Below are 19,651 nucleotides of genomic sequence, written 5' to 3' on the forward strand. Positions count from 1 at the left end.
CTGCACTGTCCCCTCCCTACCATCAATACCAGGGTTCTCTATGTTACCAGCTGCCATAGATGACTCCTCAGCTGGGACATTATCACACACAGAGACATCAGCAGCATCAGACATCTCAGCAGCGTTACTGTCCTCAGTATTAACCCCCTGCACACCACAGTCCTGAGTGTCCTGCTCAGATACACTATAATACTGCCTCCTATATACAAGAATATAACTACTATAATACTGCTCCTATGTACAGGAATATATCTACTATAATACTGCCTCCTATATACAAGAATATAACTACTATAATACTGCTCCTATGTACAAGAACTATTTTTTGACTCCACTTCACTCTGGACATTTCTCTTTTTGCGGTCTCCTGAGTACAGAGTTGGGTTGATGACCGCACTCCTTGGACCACACGATACGGATCTATAGCTGGCCTGGCAGAGCTGGGTCCTGATGTGAGTTTTGGGGTGATATCACACAGTTGGGGGTTCGTGGCATTGTGTTGGATTCATACTTAATCTTGTTCTTATTTTTCATTAAGGTAATTAAAACTCTGATTGTTCCTCGTCTACAAGTGGAGGGGGACAGACTCCGCAACATTCTGGAGGGGCCGGTGCTCTCCAACATTGATAAGATTGGAGCAGACCACGTGCAGAGCCTCCTGGTGGTAATGTCCCCTTACTGCTTCATGTGTAGTTTCTTGCATACTGCCTGTGTGTCTGTACGAGGAGCACACTATATGTCCACACTGCTCTGTGAAGGTTCTCCCTCATCTAGGTCATGGTAAATCGTACTAATAAGTCAGAGCAACTGGACTTTTATTTTATCTTGAAGACCTTTCTCCAGTCGTCTGACTGGCTTTCTTCATTACAATGGCTTTTACGAGAATACTAAGTACTGGTGACTCATGCTTCAGACACCGAGGTAAGGTGTTGATTGCATTTGCACGACTGAAGATATGATGTGTGATTTAAAGGGGTATTCCCATCTTAATGATCACTGTTAAATCTGTTAATAATTTAACAGGTGATCATTTTTCTAAATATATTTAATTAACAAATCCCCACCCCTTAGAAGTAAATAAACCTATACTTACCTGACTGTTGTCTTCTGTCTCCCCTGGTTACTGCTACCGCTCTTCTCAGGAATCGCGGTGGCCGCGCATGCGCAGACGACGCCTCTTCTCCCGGCCGGCCGCGATCTGTACTGAACGTGCACGCTGAGGCTGCGCATGCGCTATAGTGATTTCTTCCTGGCCAGTATAGTTTACTTGCCAGGAAGAAGTCACCAGGGCGCATGTGCGGCCTCAGCTTGCGCGTTCAGTTCATCGCGCGGCCTGGCCGGGAGAAGACTTCAATCAAGATGGAGCCCGCCGAGTGCCGAAACCAGGAAGTGGACAGCGCGCCAGGAGCAGGTAAGTATGAAATAGAATCTTGAGAATACCCCTTTAAGTTCCTCGGGTGAGGTGTTAGAGCTGCATTGTAAGTGGCAGACACCAGTCGGATGACTAGCGAAACGACTTCAAGTTAAAATACAACAATTCTAGGTGCTCTGACCTAATACTGCCGATGCTCCTGTGTTCCTACACATGCAGATGTGTACACATCTCAGTTGCCTGTTGCCACCACCAGGGGTGATCTGTTTCCAGCTATCGATGGCTTTTATTGATCTTGGTGTAAGGTTCATACAGGCCTTGTGGTGAGAACCGGCAATTGTTTAACAACTTATAAACGGTGAAGAAACCATCGCAGGCCTCTCCTTGATGTCATGCTTGGTGTTGCAGTACATTTTGCATGACTAATTCATCTTCCTGCAGAAACACTCCGCCCCGGTTCTGGTGAAACTTCGCTCTCCTCCTGACACTCCCGATGCATACCGGACAGATTATGGTTTTTTGGGCCCTACGCTCTGCTCTCACGTGATGAAGGCCAGGGCACAGAGCACCTTACAAGGACCACAGGTCAACAGAACCACCCTGACAGTGACCCAGGTAACACTTATGTTACAGTATAGTATCTCCCTGGGAAGAACATGTAGCCCGGGGAAGGTTTACAACAGTCTGACCCCTAATGATGTATTTTTGTTGTGTTTCTTCTCATCCCCGTCTTCCTCTCTCCGTCTCGTCTTCTCTCTCTCTCAGCCACGTCCTACTCTCACTCTCTCTCAGCCATCCTCCGGCTCCATCACGCCATCCCCTCGTCCACCAGGAATAATTAAGGTGCCTGGGTCCTTGACTGGGTCCTTGACTTTGCCAGTACAGACCTTAGTGAGTGCCCGTTCTGCAACTCCCACCCAGCCGTCACCACCACCCACCAAGTACATTGTGGTGTCTTCAGCCGGGAGCAGCGGGACCCAGGTAACTCCTCATTGTCTCATCTTTGTTTCTATATCTCTCCATCATGTAGTTGACCCTCCTCACTGCTGTATTGTCCTTTTACATAAAATCTTTGCTGTGTTCCTCTGCTCAAACACTTCTCCGTTTTACTGTAGCTCTTGCTTATTCCTCTCCTCCTCCTTTGACTTCCATGATCTCCTGTCCCTTAAAGGGAACCTGTCATCAAATCTTTGGTGACCTCACTGAGGGTCTGTCACTCATGAGCTAATACTAGATGGTTGCTGTGAAATCACAGCAGTCTGTGCCAGAGGAGTCCCGGTCCTTCATGAGCCCCCTCTGCCCCACCTTCGTTATCATTAGAGAGAGAGCTAGAGCTCATAAATTACTCACGACACTTCGCAGGCAGCCATGACTCTTCACCATCATGGGCTGCGATGACTAGAACAAGTTCTCAGCTGCCACCTAATAGTAGCTCATGAGTAACAGGCTCCATCCACACGTCCGCAATTTCGTTCCGCATTCTGTGGAACGGAATTGCGGACCCATTCATTTCTATGGGGCAGGACATCGTGCTGCCCGGACACGGAATTGCGGACCCACACTTCCGGGTCCGCACTTCCGTTCCGCAAAAAAATAGAACATGTCCTATTCTTGTCCGCAATTGCGGACAAGAACAGACATATTCTATTAGTGCCGGCAAAATGTGGAACGCACATTGCCGTTTTGCGGCTCCGTGGAGCCGCGAAACACGTTGCGGACGTGTGAATGGAGCCTTACACTTTATGCTCGCTTCAGTTGACGACAGGTTCCCTTTAGCTCATTGTGCTCCTACTGCTCCACGTCTTACATTTAGTAATTGTTTTTTAGGAATTGTATGCACTTTCCATCCTCTCAGCTCCTTCTGTTCTGTCATTTCTGTCTGCCCCTCCTTTAAACCTTTGTATATCTCTGACATTGCATCTTAGCTCGCTCCCCTGGCTCGCTCCTTCTTTTCATCAGTTTAGGATCGTTCAGTGTTCTCTCTCATTCTTCTGTTTTTATTTGCTTTCCTTTCGTTCTTCACTCTCTTTAACGCACTTTTCCTTCCTTCATTTCCCCTCCTTTACTAGCCATGATTTTCTAATGGTCCACTCATTTGGCGCGCTCTGTTCCCCCTCTCAGCCCTTGTTTGGTTCTGTCTGTTCATCCTCTCAGCCACTTCTTTGGCTCGCTCTATTTCTCTTCTCAGCCCTTGTTTGGTTCTGATTTCTCTCCCACTCAGCCCCCCCCCCTTTGGCTCACTCTATTTCCCCTCTCATCCTCTTCCCTCTCTCATTCTCTTCCCTGGCTCGCTCTGTCTTCCCCTCTCGGCCCCTCCTGTGGCTCGCTCTGTCTTCCCCTCTCGGCCCCTCCTGTGGCTCGCTCTGTTTTCCCCTCTCGGCCCCTCCTGTGGCTCGCTCTGTCTTCCCCTCTCGGCACCTCCTGTGGCTCGCTCTGTCTTCCCCTCTCGGCCCCTCCTGTGGCTCGCTCTGTCTTCCCCTCTCGGCCCCTCCTGTGGCTCGCTCTGTCTTCCCCTCTCGGCCCCTCCTGTGGCTCGCTCTGTCTTCCCCTCTCGGCCCCTCCTGTGGCTCGCTCTGTCTTCCCCTCTCGGCCCCTCCTGTGGCTCGCTCTGTCTTCCCCTCTCGGCCCCTCCTTTGGCTCGCTCTGTCTTCCCCTCTCGGCCCCTCCTGTGGCTCGCTCTGTCTTCCCCTCTCGGCCCCTCCTGTGGCTCGCTCTGTCTTCCCCTCTCGGCCCCTCCTGTGGCTCGCTCTGTCTTCCCCTCTCGGCCCCTCCTGTGGCTCGCTCTGTCTTCCCCTCTCGGCCCCTCCTGTGGCTCGCTCTGTCTTCCCCTCTCGGCCCCTCCTGTGGCTCGCTCTGTCTTCCCCTCTCGGCCCCTCCTGTGGCTCGCTCTGTCTTCCCCTCTCGGCCCCTCCTGTGGCTCGCTCTGTCTTCCCTTCTCGGCCCCTCCTGTGGCTCGCTCTGTCTTCCCCTCTCGACCATCTAGACCATCATGTTTTTACACTTACTGCCTCCATCCTGCCTTTTTTTCTGTCTTCAGCTTCCTCCCATTCCCCCATTATTCGCACTTGCTGGTATTTTGCTTCCCGTCAGTCTCCTCCTCTTGTAGCTTTCTTGGTTTCCATCTCCTCTCACCAACTTAGTGTAGCTTTTTACTCATTTTTGTAATTTTTTTTTTTTTCAGGTTCTCACATCCTCCTCCCCATCCACACCCTGCCCCCCAGGGGTCCAGCCCATTGTGAAGCTAGTGTCAGGAGGTCAGAACAGTGCTGTTACTGGTTCCGCCACCGGGGGCAGTAGTGGAATGCAGAAATACATAGTTGTATCTCTTCCACCTGCCGGAGAAAGCAAGACCCCTCAACCCTCCCCTCCCCCTTCTGCAGAGACCCCCGGCTTGTGACAAAGACTTACTATGATGTGTATGTGGTGTGTGACTGCAGGTGCGAGAGTCATAATGTTGTTGTGTTCGTTCATTACAAGTGTTTATTTTGTGGAAAACTATAGATTGAAACATCTTGTTAATAAAACATTTTTTAAAAAGCTTCTTTTTTTGCATTCGCACACACGCTAATATTCTACATAAACTAAATTGTCTACCCTCGGATATTTAGAAAGCTGTAACTGCTCTAAACCCTGTCTGATGTCTCTACATTTCTGATGTCACCAGAAGATTGGTTTGAACGCCATTCGTCATGCAGACCTCTGCTTCTCGGCTGGAAGATACCGGAGAGGTAGTGCTGGTGCAAAGGCTTCTCATTCACTAATCTGTTGTCCTAGAAAGGCCCTGAATCTGGAATGTGCAGGTGGCCGAAAGGAGAGTTGGTCTCTTGAATCTCTTCTTTCCTCCTCCTCCACCCATGGACCACCCATGAAGCCACTGGTGACCACCGCTGTTTTGTGTTTCATAGGTGTAGGCAGTATGACATGTTGCAGTATGGTAGTTCGGTTTTGAAACCACTGATTTGAAGCTTTGGCTTTTTATTTAAGACATTTTCTTGCAAGATATTAATCTTGAGGTTGCGGTGCTCTTGTGGTCTGCAGCAGGTGTTCTCTCCACAATTTCACTATATTCAGGTGAATCGGTTTTCATGAACAGCAGACATCGCATAGTACATGACTTTGTAACAAACCTAGAACCAGCCCTGTACCTCACATGGACAGCTGAGATTTACCCTGAGTGCGTGTGACCACCTTAGTGAGGTGGACAAGAAATAAGGAAAAAGCACCAACAGCAGGTGGCGCTATACAGGTACATTTTATAAAACGAACTCTATGGTATTCAGATCTAGGTGATGGTGTGAAAAAATGCGGAATATTTTTCATGGCACGACCCCTTTAACTATTGATGCTCTGTCCTTGGGATCGATCAGGATCCAACTACTGCCACCGACCTGCACTGTGTGGTGGCCATGCCCGGTTACTTCAGAGTTGCCCCTATAGGAATGACTGTGTTGGTTATTCCAAACTGTGAGCAGTATAGAGTCACAGAGTACACTTACCTCCGCTGTGGCCGGACACAACCAATATGTGCACCCAACCAAAGATACAGAGGAGGCTACATCTGTGCCCTGTACAGCAGCATGTCCTGGGCACAGTCTAGACCGAGATGGCTAACTGGCTTCAGACTAGCGTCAGCGGCCGCCTGTAGGAAATTCAGAGACATTAGCAGAAAACACAGGACTAAACAAAAAGACGTCTTGGTCGCAAGGTGCATTCCTGGATTGTTGACAGTTCCGACACATTCTGCCTCACGGGGACATTATATGTGGTTACACATGAGGGAGAAAACTATGGTCTTCCACTGGACAGACATTAGAAAGCGTAAAGTATAACATTCACTGCCCCTAGAGCATGGCGTTTGTCCTGCAACATGAAAAGTACAATAATCAGCTGATATAATCTTTAGTATAGTTCACATGTATAGAGAAAAAAGCATCTGTCACGATCTGATCCTTGTACAGTATTATAGTAGTTATATTCTTGTATACATAGAAGGCAGTATTATAGTAGTTATATTCTTGTACATAGGAGGCAGTATTATAGTAGTTATATTCTTGTACATAGGAGGCAGTATTATAGTAGTTATATTCTTGTACATAGGAGCAGTATTATAGTAGTTATATTCTTGTACATAGGAGGCAGTATTATAGTAGTTATATTCTTGTACATAGGAGCAGTATTATAGTAGTTATATTCTTGTACATAGGAGGCAGTATTATAGTAGTTATATTCTTGTACATAGGAGCAGTATTATAGTAGTTATATTCTTGTACATAGGAGCAGTATTATAGTAGTTATATTCTTGTACATAGGAGGCAGTATTATAGTAGTTATATTCTTGTACATAGGAGGCAGTATTATAGTAGTTATATTCTTTTACATAGGAGGCAGTATTATAGTAGTTATATTCTTGTACATAGGAGCAGTATTATAGTAGTTATATTCTTGTACATAGGAGGCAGTATTATAGTAGTTATATTCTTGTACATAGGAGCAGTATTATAGTAGTTATATTCTTGTACATAGGAGGCAGTATTATAGTAGTTATATTCTTGTACATAGGAGCAGTATTATAGTAGTTATATTCTTGTACATAGGAGCAGTATTATAGTAGTTATATTCTTGTACATAGGAGGCAGTATTATAGTAGTTATATTCTTGTACATAGGAGGCAGTATTATAGTAGTTATATTCTTTTACATAGGAGGCAGTATTATAGTAGTTATATTCTTGTACATAGGAGCAGTATTATAGTAGTTATATTCTTGTACATAGGAGGCAGTATTATAGTAGTTATATTCTTGTACATAGGAGCAGTATTATAGTAGTTATATTCTTGTACATAGGAGGCAGTATTATAGTAGTTATATTCTTGTACACAGGAGCAGTATTATAGTAGTTATATTCTTGTACACAGGAGCAGTATTATAGTAGTTATATTCTTGTACATAGGAGCAGTATTATAGTATTTATATTCTTGTACATAGGAGGCAGTATTATAGTAGTTATATACTTGTACATAGGAGGCAGTGTTATAGTAGTTATATTCTTGTACATAGGAGCAGTATTATAGTAGTTATATTCTTGTACACAGGAGCAGTATTATAGTAGTTATATTCTTGTACATAGGAGGCAGTATTATAGTAGTTATATTCTTGTACATAGGAGCAGTATTATAGTAGTTATATTCTTGTACATAGGAGCAGTATTATAGTATTTATATTCTTGTACATAGGAGGCAGTATTATAGTAGTTATATTCTTGTACATAGGAGGCAATTTTTATTTGTATAAAACAAACCTAAATACAGAAATACTTTTTCATCATTCAGTATAAATCATACATGTTTATCAGAAAATAAAATGTATATTAACTGTAACTTAAAAGTACATTTTAGCTAAAGCAGAAAAAGTAAAATAAAATAAGAAAACCAACACAGTTACATTATACAATTGAACCGTCAGTCTAGAATGACGTTCCTCCATAGTTTTATATTTTCCCCTTTTTTTCCTAACCTCTAATGAACGGATCCACCAGAGTTCTGACATGATGAGGGTTATAGCTGTGGTGTGATGGAATGGCTCGTTATGGATGGACACTCTGGTTCTGATTTGCCAGTGGTAATCAGATCAGATACATGGTCCCCCGGTCGATGTTATTCACATGAGATGTGACCCCATAAAGGATTTCTGGGTATTTTAGGGACTTTAATGATGGGATTTTTAGCTTGGAGGATATGTCATGCCAGATTTTCCGCCCACCCCAGCACTCCGATATAAAATGGAGCATAGTCTCCTCCTGCTGACAACCTAAGGGACACATACGATCTGACACACTGAGGAATTTTAGATCCCCCCTGACAAAGAGTTTTCCCTGCAATGAGAGCCAGGCGATATCACAGAACTTAGGGGTCAACCTTGGTCCATTCAGAACCCTCAGACTATCCTGCAAAGTTGTGGTTGGACAGTCTGTAAGTGCTAGCTGTAAACAGTAGAAGGTCCTACATACTCTGGAGTATAGATCTTTCCTGGTTTTACTCTCAATGAAAGACTTGTCTATGCCCCATTTCTTCAGATATCTTACACCACAGTCCAGGTACTGGGGGAGGTAGTCACGAGTCAATCGACCCCGCTTGAGACTGCCGCCTCGCATCCAAGATTCTGTAAAAGACAATATCCAATCCCTGATATTATTAACCCACAGGGGACTGTTGTTTGAGTCCAAGAAAATCCTTGGATTTAACATATCCAGCCCACCCTCTCTCCGCTGTAGGCAGGTGATCCCTCTTTTTACTGGGTTCAGCCTGTTCCCCCATAACAGCTGGAAGAACAGGCTAAAGAGCCTAGCCAAGAAAGATTCTGGCAAAGGAAAGACGACAGAGATATACAAGAAGACTGGGACCAGGTAAGTCTTCAACATAGTAACCCTTTCTCTATAGGCCAGCCTCCAGTTCTTCCATCGCTGAACCTTTACATTTCCGGCATCCAACTTTTCCTCCCAATTTAGTTTGGCATCATCTTCCCTACCAAATTTAACCCCAAGGATTTTAATATGGGTAGAGGCCTTCACAAACTGTGGCAGATCAAAATCAAGGTCAGTATCCAATGTCCAGAAAGCTTGACTCTTCTCAAGGTTGACAATAGACCCTGAGGCCTCCGAGTAACTTCTGATGGCTGCCGACAACATCTGCACCTCACGAGGTTCAGATATCACCACAGTCACATCATCTGCGTAGGCAACAACATCCAGGGGCAAGCAATAGGGGACATGTACCCCCCGAAAATCACACTCCTACAGTGATCTCAGGAATGGCTCTAAGGCAAACACATACAGCAGTGGACTCAGCGGGCAACCCTGTCTCACCCCTGCCTCAACCCTGAATGTGTCACCCTGCCAACCATTGACAAGAGGAAAGCTCTCTGCCTCTCTATACAAAGTTTTCAGCCAATCTACAAGTTGTCCCGGAATACCATACTTTGATAAAGTGGCCCATAGATACTCATGGTCTACTCTGTCAAAGGCTTTAGCCTGGTCTAGACCTACAACATATTTCCCACACAGAAGAGCTTTACATCTCTCAAACATCTCCCTTAGGCCGAATGCACACGGCCGTGGAACCGCGGCCTGGATCCCTGCTGAGAGCAGGAGCGCACGGTGTCATTGGTTGCTATGACGCCGTGCGCTCCCTGCTGCCGCCACAGTACAGTAATACACTGGTATAGATCATACCAGTGTATTACTGTATTGCGGCGGCAGCAGGGAGCGCACGGCGTCATTGCAACCAATGACGCCGTGCGCTCCTGCTCTCGGCAGGGATCCAGGCCGCGGTTCCACGGCCCGCACACGGCCGTGTGCATTCGGCCTTATCGAGATGACTGCTCCAGAGATGTTCCGCCCTTTAACTGTGCCGAACTGACAGCCTGCCAACAGTGCTGAGGACAGACAAACTAATCTAGAGAACAGAATTTTTGTCAAAATCTTCCTGTCGACATTCAAGAGGGCAATCGGCCTCCAGTTCTTGATGTCACTAGGCTCTTTCCCTTTAGACAGCAGAATTAACTAGGACACCCTCATGGATGGAGGCATCAGGGGATTTTCTAGACAATTTCTGTACACATCCATGAGGATTGGAGCTATGAGGTCTCTGAACTTCTTATAAAATACTGATGTTATACCATCGGGACCTGGTGCCTTCTTCAGATGTAATTTATCAATCGCCCCTTTTATCTCCTCCACCGTTATTTCTGCTGTTAGAGGAGAAAGGTCCAAATCTCTAGTATCAGGCCTTGGAGTTGCCTCCAAGAATTGGGTCACTTTTTCCTTATCCAAAGCCTTCCTCTGAAACAAGTGAGTATAGTACGATCTCACCACACCCAGGATACCCTCCCGAGATTCTTGTAAAACACCCTGGGAGTCAGTGAGACCTGTGATCATTTTTTTTGCCACGCGCTCCCGGCAATTCTCAAAGGGATCAGGAGCCCCTAAGGACCCAATATCCCATTCAGCTACCAGGGAGGTGTACCTGCTGTACTGATACTGCCTTATCTCAGATTTCAGCCGGTCAATCCTTTGTTGGTCATCTCCACCCGTCGAATAGAGTGACTCCAATTCTTCTCAGATACTGGCCATACTTACTTTTCCCCTTCTTAATTGACAGTCTCTGCAAGAGGGAGCGGATCTCCTCCTTGACATCCTCTGACCAGTCAGCCAGGTTGTCATAGAAATCCACTCTGTCAAGTTGGTTCTGAAAGAAAGAGTGAATGTATTCCTGGACAGAGTTATCATCTAAAAGACTAGAATTCAGTCTCCATAGCCCTCTACCAAGATCTGGATGCTTAGTGGTACCCAAACAAAAGTACAAAGCCAAATGGTCAGAATAAGGGACTGTGTTTTCCCTTCTTTCACTGATGGCTTTAGTAGGAATCACCAGAGCCAGATCTATCCTACTACTGCGTTCTGCACAGGTGTAAGTGAATTTTGGACTCCTACCACCCTGTACAAAAACATCAGACAGGCCGGCCTGCAGAATAATATTGTTTAGGACCTTACAGTCCCTAGTAAGTGGGATGCATTAAAGTCTCCAGCCATGATAACAGGAATAGAAGTTAATAAGTATGGCTTAAGAGTCCTTTCGCTCACTGTCTGTGGCCCATAGATGTTAGGGCTCTTTCACACTTGCGTTCTTGTCTTCCGGCATAGAGTTCCGTCGTCGGGGCTCTATGCCGGAAGAATACTGATCAGGATTATCCTAATGCATTCTGAATGGAGTGAAATCCGTTCAGGATGCATCAGGATGTCTTCAGTTCCGGAACGGAACGTTTTTTGGCCGGAGAAAATACTGCAGCATGCTGCGCTTTTTGCTCCGGCCAAAAATCCTGAACACTTGCCGCAAGGCCGGATCCGGAATTAATGCCCATTGAAAGGCATTAATCTGGATCCGGCCTTAGGCTAAACGTTGTTTCGGCGCATTGCCGGATACGACGTTTAGCTTTTTCTCAATGGTTACCATGGCTGCCGGGACGCTAAAGTCCTGGCAGCCATGGTAAAGTGTAGCGGGGAGCGGGGGAGCAGCATACTTACCGTCTGTGTGGCTCCCGGGGCGCTCCAGAGTGACGTCAGGGCGCCCCAAGCGCATGGATCACGTGATCGCATGGCACGTCATCCATACGCATGGGGCGCTCTGACGTCATTCTGGAGCGCCCCGGGAGCCGCGCGGACTGTAAGTATACCGCTCCCCCGCTCCCCACTACTACTATGGCAACCAGGACTTTAATAGCGTCCTGGCTGCCATAGTAACACTGAAAGCATTTTGAAGACGGATCCGTCTTCAAATGCTTTCAGTACACTTGCGTTTTTCCGGATCCGGCGTGTACCTCCGGCAAGTGGAGTACACGCCGGATCCGGACAACGCAAGTGTGAAAGAGGCCTTAATAAGCCGGAGTCTTCTACCGTGGATGGTAATCTCTAGCAGCAGGCACCTTCCCATCGAGACCTCTGTTAGTCTATGTACAATTACATCACAAGTGTTAAACAAGATAGAGACCCCGGCATAAGGCTCCACAGACATCGACCAAAAGGACGGACCAGACTGCCATTCTCGCTCTGCCTCTCGTATGAGACCTAAGGTGTTTAAGCGTGTCTCCTGCAAGAAAAACACATCGGCCTTGAGGTATCTCAGGTGTTCGTAGACGGCATGTCTGGTCCTTCTAGCTCTAATACTATTCACATTGCTGGTGACCACTTTAAGATGGAAGTCTGCCATCAGGAGAAGAAGAAGAAATATAACCCCCATCATCATAAATCAGAGTCAGAGTTGTCTTGCTGACTGCCAGTTTCCATATCCCATTCAGACTGTGACTCGGCATGAAGAGGTCTCCTTTTTGTGGGAGGATCCCCTCCTGGGTCGTCATCACATTCCGCCATCATACGCTTGAGCTCTCTCTCTATTTCTGCCTCTCCATCTGAGTCGGACAGCACACTGTATCTGTTGGTTGTTACAGTTACATCAGCCTGTCTGTCCACTCTCATTTTAGTGGGTTTTTGGACGGTAGTCCATGCACCCTCAGGCCAGCGGATGGACTTATCTTTTTTCAGTTTTTTAAGGATTTTATTTTCCCCAGTGGTGGGTGCTGGGGCAGGGGGAGAGACAGACACTGGATGCTCTACAGGCTGCTCCACAGCCTCCATGTCCCCCACAGTGTAACCTGCCTGCAGGAGGTCCGGCACAGTACTACTCATGTGTGGGGTCTCTGGCACTGTGTATAATGACCCTGACAATAGCGCCTCCTCCTCCTCATCTGGGACATCTGCCCTTTCTACCAAGTCCTCATCAGGGAGATCTCTATAGATGTTATGCCATGCTTCAGGACAGTCTCTATGGGGGTGACCGATCTTACCACACAGATTACAACTTATGTTCTGGCAGGTGGCACTCACATGGCCGATGTCCCCGCACAGGCTGCACTTCATCATGGTGCAGACACTCGCCACGTGACCCGATTTCCAACACTTAAAGCATAGCCTGGGCTGACCAGCATAGAAACAAACCCCTTTCTCCCGGCCAATGAAAAAGAAATTAGGAAGGTGATGGGTGATGTAACCAGGACCCTCCACCCCCCAGTCCAGATTCCATCCTCATCCCTGGTCTTGGTCAGGTTTGACTTGAGGTCACAATGCCTCCTAAGCCAGATAATAATATCCTGAGGGGGGACAGACTCGTTCCAGAAAATGATGGTGACATTTACAATGTCAGGCTTAGAGATTGGAATAAAGCTAAACTTATTCCACCCCTCAGTATCTCTGACCCGGGTGTAGAGAGCCCAGAACCGGTCCAAATCAGACATGAGCTTGAAGTTAATATCAAAGCCCTGTCTGTCTGGGAGGTTTATTACTGCCAGGATGTTGGTTGGCAGGAAGCCCATCTGGGTACACAACATGTCTCTGACCACACACCTTCTGTCAGGTAGATCTTCTTTTGCCCCTTTATGTCTAAACCTGACAACGTTCCTTCTCTTGAAGGCCTGACCTGTGTATCTGGTGTTAGAGGGAGATGATGGAGAACCCCGACTCCAAGCATTCCCAGATGTCTGACCAATAACAGTGTCCTGCGGGGGGCGATGTGTTGGCTGCTGACCACCCATACTATGTGGCTCTGCTGTCTGTTCTGTAACTAAAGGGGGGAACTCCTCAGCCTGAGACTGCACTGTCCCCTCCCTACCATCAATACCAGGGTTCTCTATGTTACCAGCTGCCATAGATGACTCCTCAGCTGGGACATTATCACACACAGAGACATCAGCAGCATCAGACATCTCAGCAGCGTTACTGTCCTCAGTATTAACCCCCTGCACACCACAGTCCTGAGTGTCCTGCTCAGATACACCCTGGGGTGCTGCTACAGTGTTACCTGCAGGTGTCGGTCCACAGTCCTCCTGCAGTGCACTGCCTCCTGGGACTTGTGGTGTCTGCACTGCCACTTCACTGCTGTCATCAGGTAAGAGTCCAGTTTTCATTTTGTGCAGTGCTTACTGCTGGGACTTGTAGTACCTTACCGGGGGCAGATGCAGGACTTGGGTTTTGTTGCTCAGATGTACTTTTCTTGTACAACTCTCTCTCCTCAAAGGCAAGTGTTGCTGGCTGTAATATGGGTCTTACGTGGGACTGCAGGGATTCAGACCTAGATGTTGATGTAGTCCCTGAGTATTTGTCTTTCTCAAACCTCTGCTGGTTCCTGTATGTCTCTCCCACTGGTCCCATTTTCTCAAAGACAGAGTCGATCTCCTGCACATTGTCAGCAAGTTCCTTGGCCAGTGAGTCCGGCTTCTTGTCCAGTAAGGCCTGCTTTCCTGGGTTTGCAGCCTTTAGTTTGTATGTACAGTTTATCTGTTTTTGCAGGTACAGTTTATGTCTTTTCAGTGTCTCCATTCTTCTCACCAGTGCTGGTATCTGCTCAGCCAGGTGGAGATCAGGTGATTGCTCTGGAGGCCTCTGATTGCTGCTGGGGAGTTCTGTAGACTGTTTGCTTGCAGTACAGGTTTCTGTCTTTCCTGGCACAAAACTCAGCATGGTTTTGGTGCAGAACCTTGCGGTCCCTGGAGTTTTGCGACTTCTGACGCTGCTCTTGGGTCACAATCTTCTGGTGGGTGACAGGTAGCACCTTGAGGTCTTCCTCTATACTATATTATTTGATCTCTTTCACAGCTTGCATGCCTCCAGACCTTCACCACATGCTGCTGCAGATTCTCTTGGATGGTTTGCTTTTCCAGAGATGTCCTCCTCTGCCTCCCTGGGGTGGAGGTGGATTGTCCACCTGGGGTCGGTAATGGAGATTATCTCACCTCCTACACACTCTGCATGGTTTTTACTTCTGGACTCTCCAACAGTTTACTCTTGCACACAGGTGATCCTTTATTCACACTGGCAGGTGGTTTCACCAGACACTTACTACTTGCTTCTTCTGGTGTTACACTGGAACTGTTGCTGCTGACATACTTTACATTCATAGAAACTTTGGGATTTACATCCCCTGACTGAGTTGTCTGGGTATTGTTTCCCAGACTTGGCCTAGAAGCCTGGGCCTTGCTTGGGGAGCTTCCCCACAGGGAGTGTCCCCTCTCTGGGCTTTCTCCAGACATCCAAAGACTCAGCAGAGCTACTGACACACAACCTCTCAGCAAGGAGGCAGTATTATAGCAGTTATATTCTTGTACATAGGAGCAGTATTATAGTAGTTATATTCATGTACATAGGAGGCAGTATTATAGCAGTTATATTCTTGTACATAGGAGCAGTACTATAGTAGTTATATTCTTGTACATAGGAGCAGTATTATAGCGGTTATATTTTTGTACATAGGAGCAGTATTATAGCAGTTATATTCTTGTACATAGGAGCAGTATTATAGCGGTTATATTCTTGTACATAGGAGCAGTATTATAGCAGTTATATTCTTGTACATAGGAGCAGTATTATAGCGGTTATATTCTTGTACATAGGAGCAGTATTATAGTAGTTATATTCTTGTACATAGGAGGCAGTATTATAGTAGTTCTATTCTTGTACATAGGAGCAGTATTATAGTAGTTATATTCTTGTACATAGGAGGCAGTATTATAGTAGTTATATTCTTGTACATAGGAGGCAGTATAATAGTAGTTATATTCTTGTACATAGGAGCAGTATTATAGTAGTTATATTCTTGTACATAGGAGCAGTATTATAGTAGTTATATTCTTGTACATAGGAGCAGTATTATAGCAGTTATATTCTTGTACATAGGAGCAGTGTTATAGTAGTTATATTCTTGTACATAGGAGCAGTATTATAGTAGTTATAGTCTTGTACATAGGAGCAGTATTATAGTAGTTATATTCTTGTACATAGGAGCAGTATTATAGTAATTGTATTCTTGTACATAGAAGCAGTATTATAGTAGTTATATTCTTGTACATAGGAGGCAGTATTATAGTAGTTATATTCTTGTACATAGGAGCAGTATTATAGTAGTTATATTCTTGTACATAGGAGCAGTGTTATAGTAGTTATATTCTTGTACATAGGAGCAGTATTATAGTAGTTATATTCTTGTACATAGGAGCAGTATTATAGTAGTTATATTCTTGTACATAGGAGCAGTATTATAGTACTTATATTCTTGTACATAGGAGCAGTATTATAGTACTTATATTCTTGTACATAGGAGCAGTATTATAGTAGTTATATTCTTGTACATGGGGGCAGTATTATAGTAGTTATATTCTTGTACATGGGGGCAGTATTATAGTAGTTATATTCTTGTACATGGGGGCAGTATTATATATAATTTCCACTTCATCACCACGACGGCTACAAGGAGATTGACCCCTGACCTCTGTAGGGGCAGGAACAGAGAGAGGGTTTAAATCCCCCCCTCCCACCACCAACACCAGTGTTTCCTGTCCCTACAGAGGACAGGGGCAGAGAGAGTCTCCCTGCGGGGAGATGAAGATGAAAGCGGTACTTCCTGACACCTACCGGGTGTTCCCCCTGCCCTCCTGCGGTCTCCGTACTAACGCTGGGCAGGGGCGAAGGAGGGAGGCCTCGCTCCATTATTATATGTGAGCCTGCTCCCGGTCGCGATCTCCCGCCGGGCCTGTTCGGCTATCGCCGGGTGCGCGCCTAAGCGCTTCAGGATAACGGCCGTCGTCACTTCCGGGTGCCGAAAGGAAGTGACGTCATTCAGAAGCGTCTCCGAGTTCAAATTTTCGCGCGCAGCAGCGCCGAATGTCTCAGTGTACCGGCGTACATCGGAGCCAGCGTGCAGTCATGTCGGCTGAACCCCGCTCCCCTGGAGACCCTTCTGTGCCGCCTGTAGTAAGTCCCCTATGGGGAAGCGCTTTTTCATTTACCCTGTACTTGTCTATACACTGTACCAGGTTGCCTGTTCCTCCTCCTCCACATCTCTGGCTTGGGGCTATATCCTGCTGTTAGCATGTGTACTTACCATAGCTAATTAGGGTTGTTCTCCCCAGGTCACTAAGGAGGCTCAGAGAAAGATCAAAAAACAGTCCAAATGTGTGTCCTGCCTCAAACGGCTACCGGACGACTACCGTAAAAAGCTTTGTAAGGACTGCATATCTAATGTGATTGCCGAGGAACAGCCTTCTTTCCTTAAAGATCTAAGGTCCATGATCCATGAGGAAGTCAAAACCTCCTTATCTCAGATACCTTTACCTAGGGATGCACCCCCTTCAAAAAGACATAGGGGCCCATCCCCTTCACTATCTGATCCAGAGATTATAGAGGAGGAGGCCTCGTCCTCCAGAACACGGGAGGACGAGGCGGTCTCCTCTGATCTTGAGACTTCAGAATCAGATCAAAGATTCTGCTTCTCCTTGGACGAGATGCCAGACCTGCTAAGGGCAGTCCGGGCCACTATGGGGGTCGAAGAAACCCCTAAAGCACACTCAGTCCAGGATGAGATGTTTGGGAGACTCAGGGTTAAAAAAACCCGGGTGTTCCCAATCAATGAGAACATACGGGATATTGTGCTGGACGAGTGGTCCAACCCAGAAAAAAGGTTGGGGGTATCCAGGTCCTTTAAAAACCGGCTGTTGTTTGACACGGACGAAGTTAAAATCTTCAGTGAAACACCGAAAATCGATATTCAGGTCGCAAAGGTCAATAAAAAGACTGCCTTGCCCTTTGAAGACACCTCTCAACTGCGTGATCCCATGGACAGGAAGGCAGATAGCCTCTTAAAAAAATCATGGGAAGCAGCGATGCTTATCTTAAAAACAAACATCGCAGCTACCTCAGTGGCAAGATCCATGAAACTGTGGCTAGAGGAACTGGAATCTCGTATCACAGATAATACTCCTAGGGATGAGATCTTGAGATCCCTCCCCCTGTTAAAATCCGCCACAGCATTTATGGCTGACGCCTCAGCGGAATCGGTCAGATTCGCCGCAAAGGACGCGGGACTCTCCAATGCGGCCCGTCGCGCCCTATGGATGAAAAGCTGGTCGGGCGACAACACATCAAAGATGAAGCTTTGCTCCATCCCGTTCTCAGGGGAATACGTCTTTGGGCCCGTCCTAGACCGTATCCTGGAGAAAGCGGCGGACAAGAAAAAGGGATTCCCAGAAGAGAGACCCTACAAAAGGAAATATCCCTTTCGGGCCCCCACTAGCCAGAACAATCCCTTTAAGGGTAAAGGGAAGTCAGGACGCTGGAGTTACCCCAAAGGGGGCAGGGGTAGGAATAACCCCTCCTCCTCCCAGAGTAAACCCTCGGATAAACAATGACGTCAGAGTGGGGGGGAGATTGAAGAACTTCCTGACTCCTTGGGAGTCCATTACTCCGAACCCTTGGGTCCGGGACATCATAAGATCCGGGTACCGGATCGAACTCTCTTCATCTCCCCCAAACCGCTTCATTGTTACCAACCCACATTCCCCCAAAGTACGCGGAAAGATCCTGGAAGGAATCCAAAGCCTTCTGGCAACGGACGTAATAGTACAGGTCCCGCCAACACAGCAAAAACAAGGTTTCTACTCAAACCTGTTTTTGGTAGAGAAAAAAGAAGGCTCGTTCCGTACGATCATAAATCTGAAAGCCCTGAACAAATTCGTCATCTATCGAAAGTTCAGGATGGAATCCCTGAAATCCCTGATTCCATTGATAAAAAGGAATGCCCTGATGTGCTCAGTAGACCTCCAGGACGCATACTATCACGTCCCAATTCATCCAGAGTCACAAAGGCTCTTGAGGTTCGCCATCCAGGACCACAAGAGGGTAACCCGTCACTACCAGTTTACGGCCCTTCCCTTTGGGATATCATCTGCACCCAGAGTGTTTACAAAGCTGGTAGTGGAGATGATGGCCTTCTTGAGACACAAGGGACTGGTGATCATACCGTACCTGGACGATTTCCTCCTAATCGGCAATTCAGAGAAAGAACTCAGAACAGACCTGCAAACCTTTCTGTCTCTTGTCCAGGATCTGGGTTGGTTGGTGAACTTAAGAAATCAAACCTGGTGCCCTCCAGCACTATCCAGTTCCTGGGTGTTATCCTGGATTCCCGAACACAACGTACCTTCCTTCCGCCAGACAAGGTCAGAAACCTTCAATTAAAGGTCCGACGATTCCAGCACAGGAGATCCTGTCCTATAAGAGAAGCTATGAGTCTCCTGGGTCTTCTCTCGTCCTGCATCACGTCCGTCCCATGGAGCCAGTCCCACTTCAGATCCCTCCAGTCGTGGATCCTCAGAGCTTGGAACAGACAGCAGGCCTCCTTGGATCAGAAGGTCCTGATCCCTCTGGCAGTAAAAACCTCCCTAGATTGGTGGAAAAACACAAGCAATCTGTCCTTGGGGGTCGTTTGGGAGAAAATCCCCTACATTCAGGTGCTTACAGACGCAAGCGAGAAAGGATGGGGAGCGACAGTGGGAGACCGTTGGTTTCAAGGTTCCTGGACCCCAACTATTCGCTCTCAGTCCTCCAACTTCAGGGAACTAGAAGCGGTCTGGAAAGCCCTGAAAACCGCAGAGATACTTCTGAGGGGTCAACACGTAAAGATTCTTTCAGACAACACGACGACGGTGGCGTACCTATCTCACCAGGGAGGCACGAGATCGGAGAAACTGATGTCTATTACAAAGAAGATCTTCAACTGGGCAGAATCCCACGTGAATTCCATCTCCGCAATCCACTTAAAAGGGATACTGAACGTGGAAGCGGACTATCTCAGTCGCCAGTCGATAGACCAGACAGAGTGGTCCTTGAATCCAGAAGTGTTCCAGC

General features: G+C 46.9%; 1 protein-coding gene across 1 annotated transcript; it reads left to right on the forward strand.

Annotated features, from left to right (window-relative positions):
- Positions 1-361: 361 nt before the first annotated feature.
- On the forward strand, positions 362-4,904 carry LOC122927240 (transcription initiation factor TFIID subunit 6-like). Its single transcript, XM_044278898.1, has 5 exons — positions 362-452; positions 539-664; positions 1,814-1,987; positions 2,138-2,353; positions 4,554-4,904. Exons 3-5 carry the CDS (start codon positions 1,919-1,921, stop codon positions 4,767-4,769), a joined length of 501 nt encoding a protein of 166 aa, XP_044134833.1. The 5' UTR covers positions 362-452; positions 539-664; positions 1,814-1,918; the 3' UTR covers positions 4,770-4,904.
- The last annotated feature ends 14,747 nt before the right edge of the window (positions 4,905-19,651 follow it).

Source organism: Bufo gargarizans, chromosome 2, assembly GCF_014858855.1.
Source record: "Bufo gargarizans isolate SCDJY-AF-19 chromosome 2, ASM1485885v1, whole genome shotgun sequence".
NCBI classification, from domain to species: Eukaryota; Metazoa; Chordata; class Amphibia; order Anura; family Bufonidae; genus Bufo; species Bufo gargarizans.

Coding starts and splice junctions, on each gene's coding strand:
- LOC122927240 (XM_044278898.1), top strand. CDS start 1,919: ATGAAGGCCAGGGCACAGAGCACCTTACAAGGACCACAGGTCAACAGA. Junction 1,988..2,137: donor CCACCCTGACAGTGACCCAG/GTAACACTTATG, acceptor TCTCTCTCTCAG/CCACGTCCTACTCTCACTCT. Junction 2,354..4,553: donor CCGGGAGCAGCGGGACCCAG/GTAACTCCTCAT, acceptor TTTTTTTTTCAG/GTTCTCACATCCTCCTCCCC.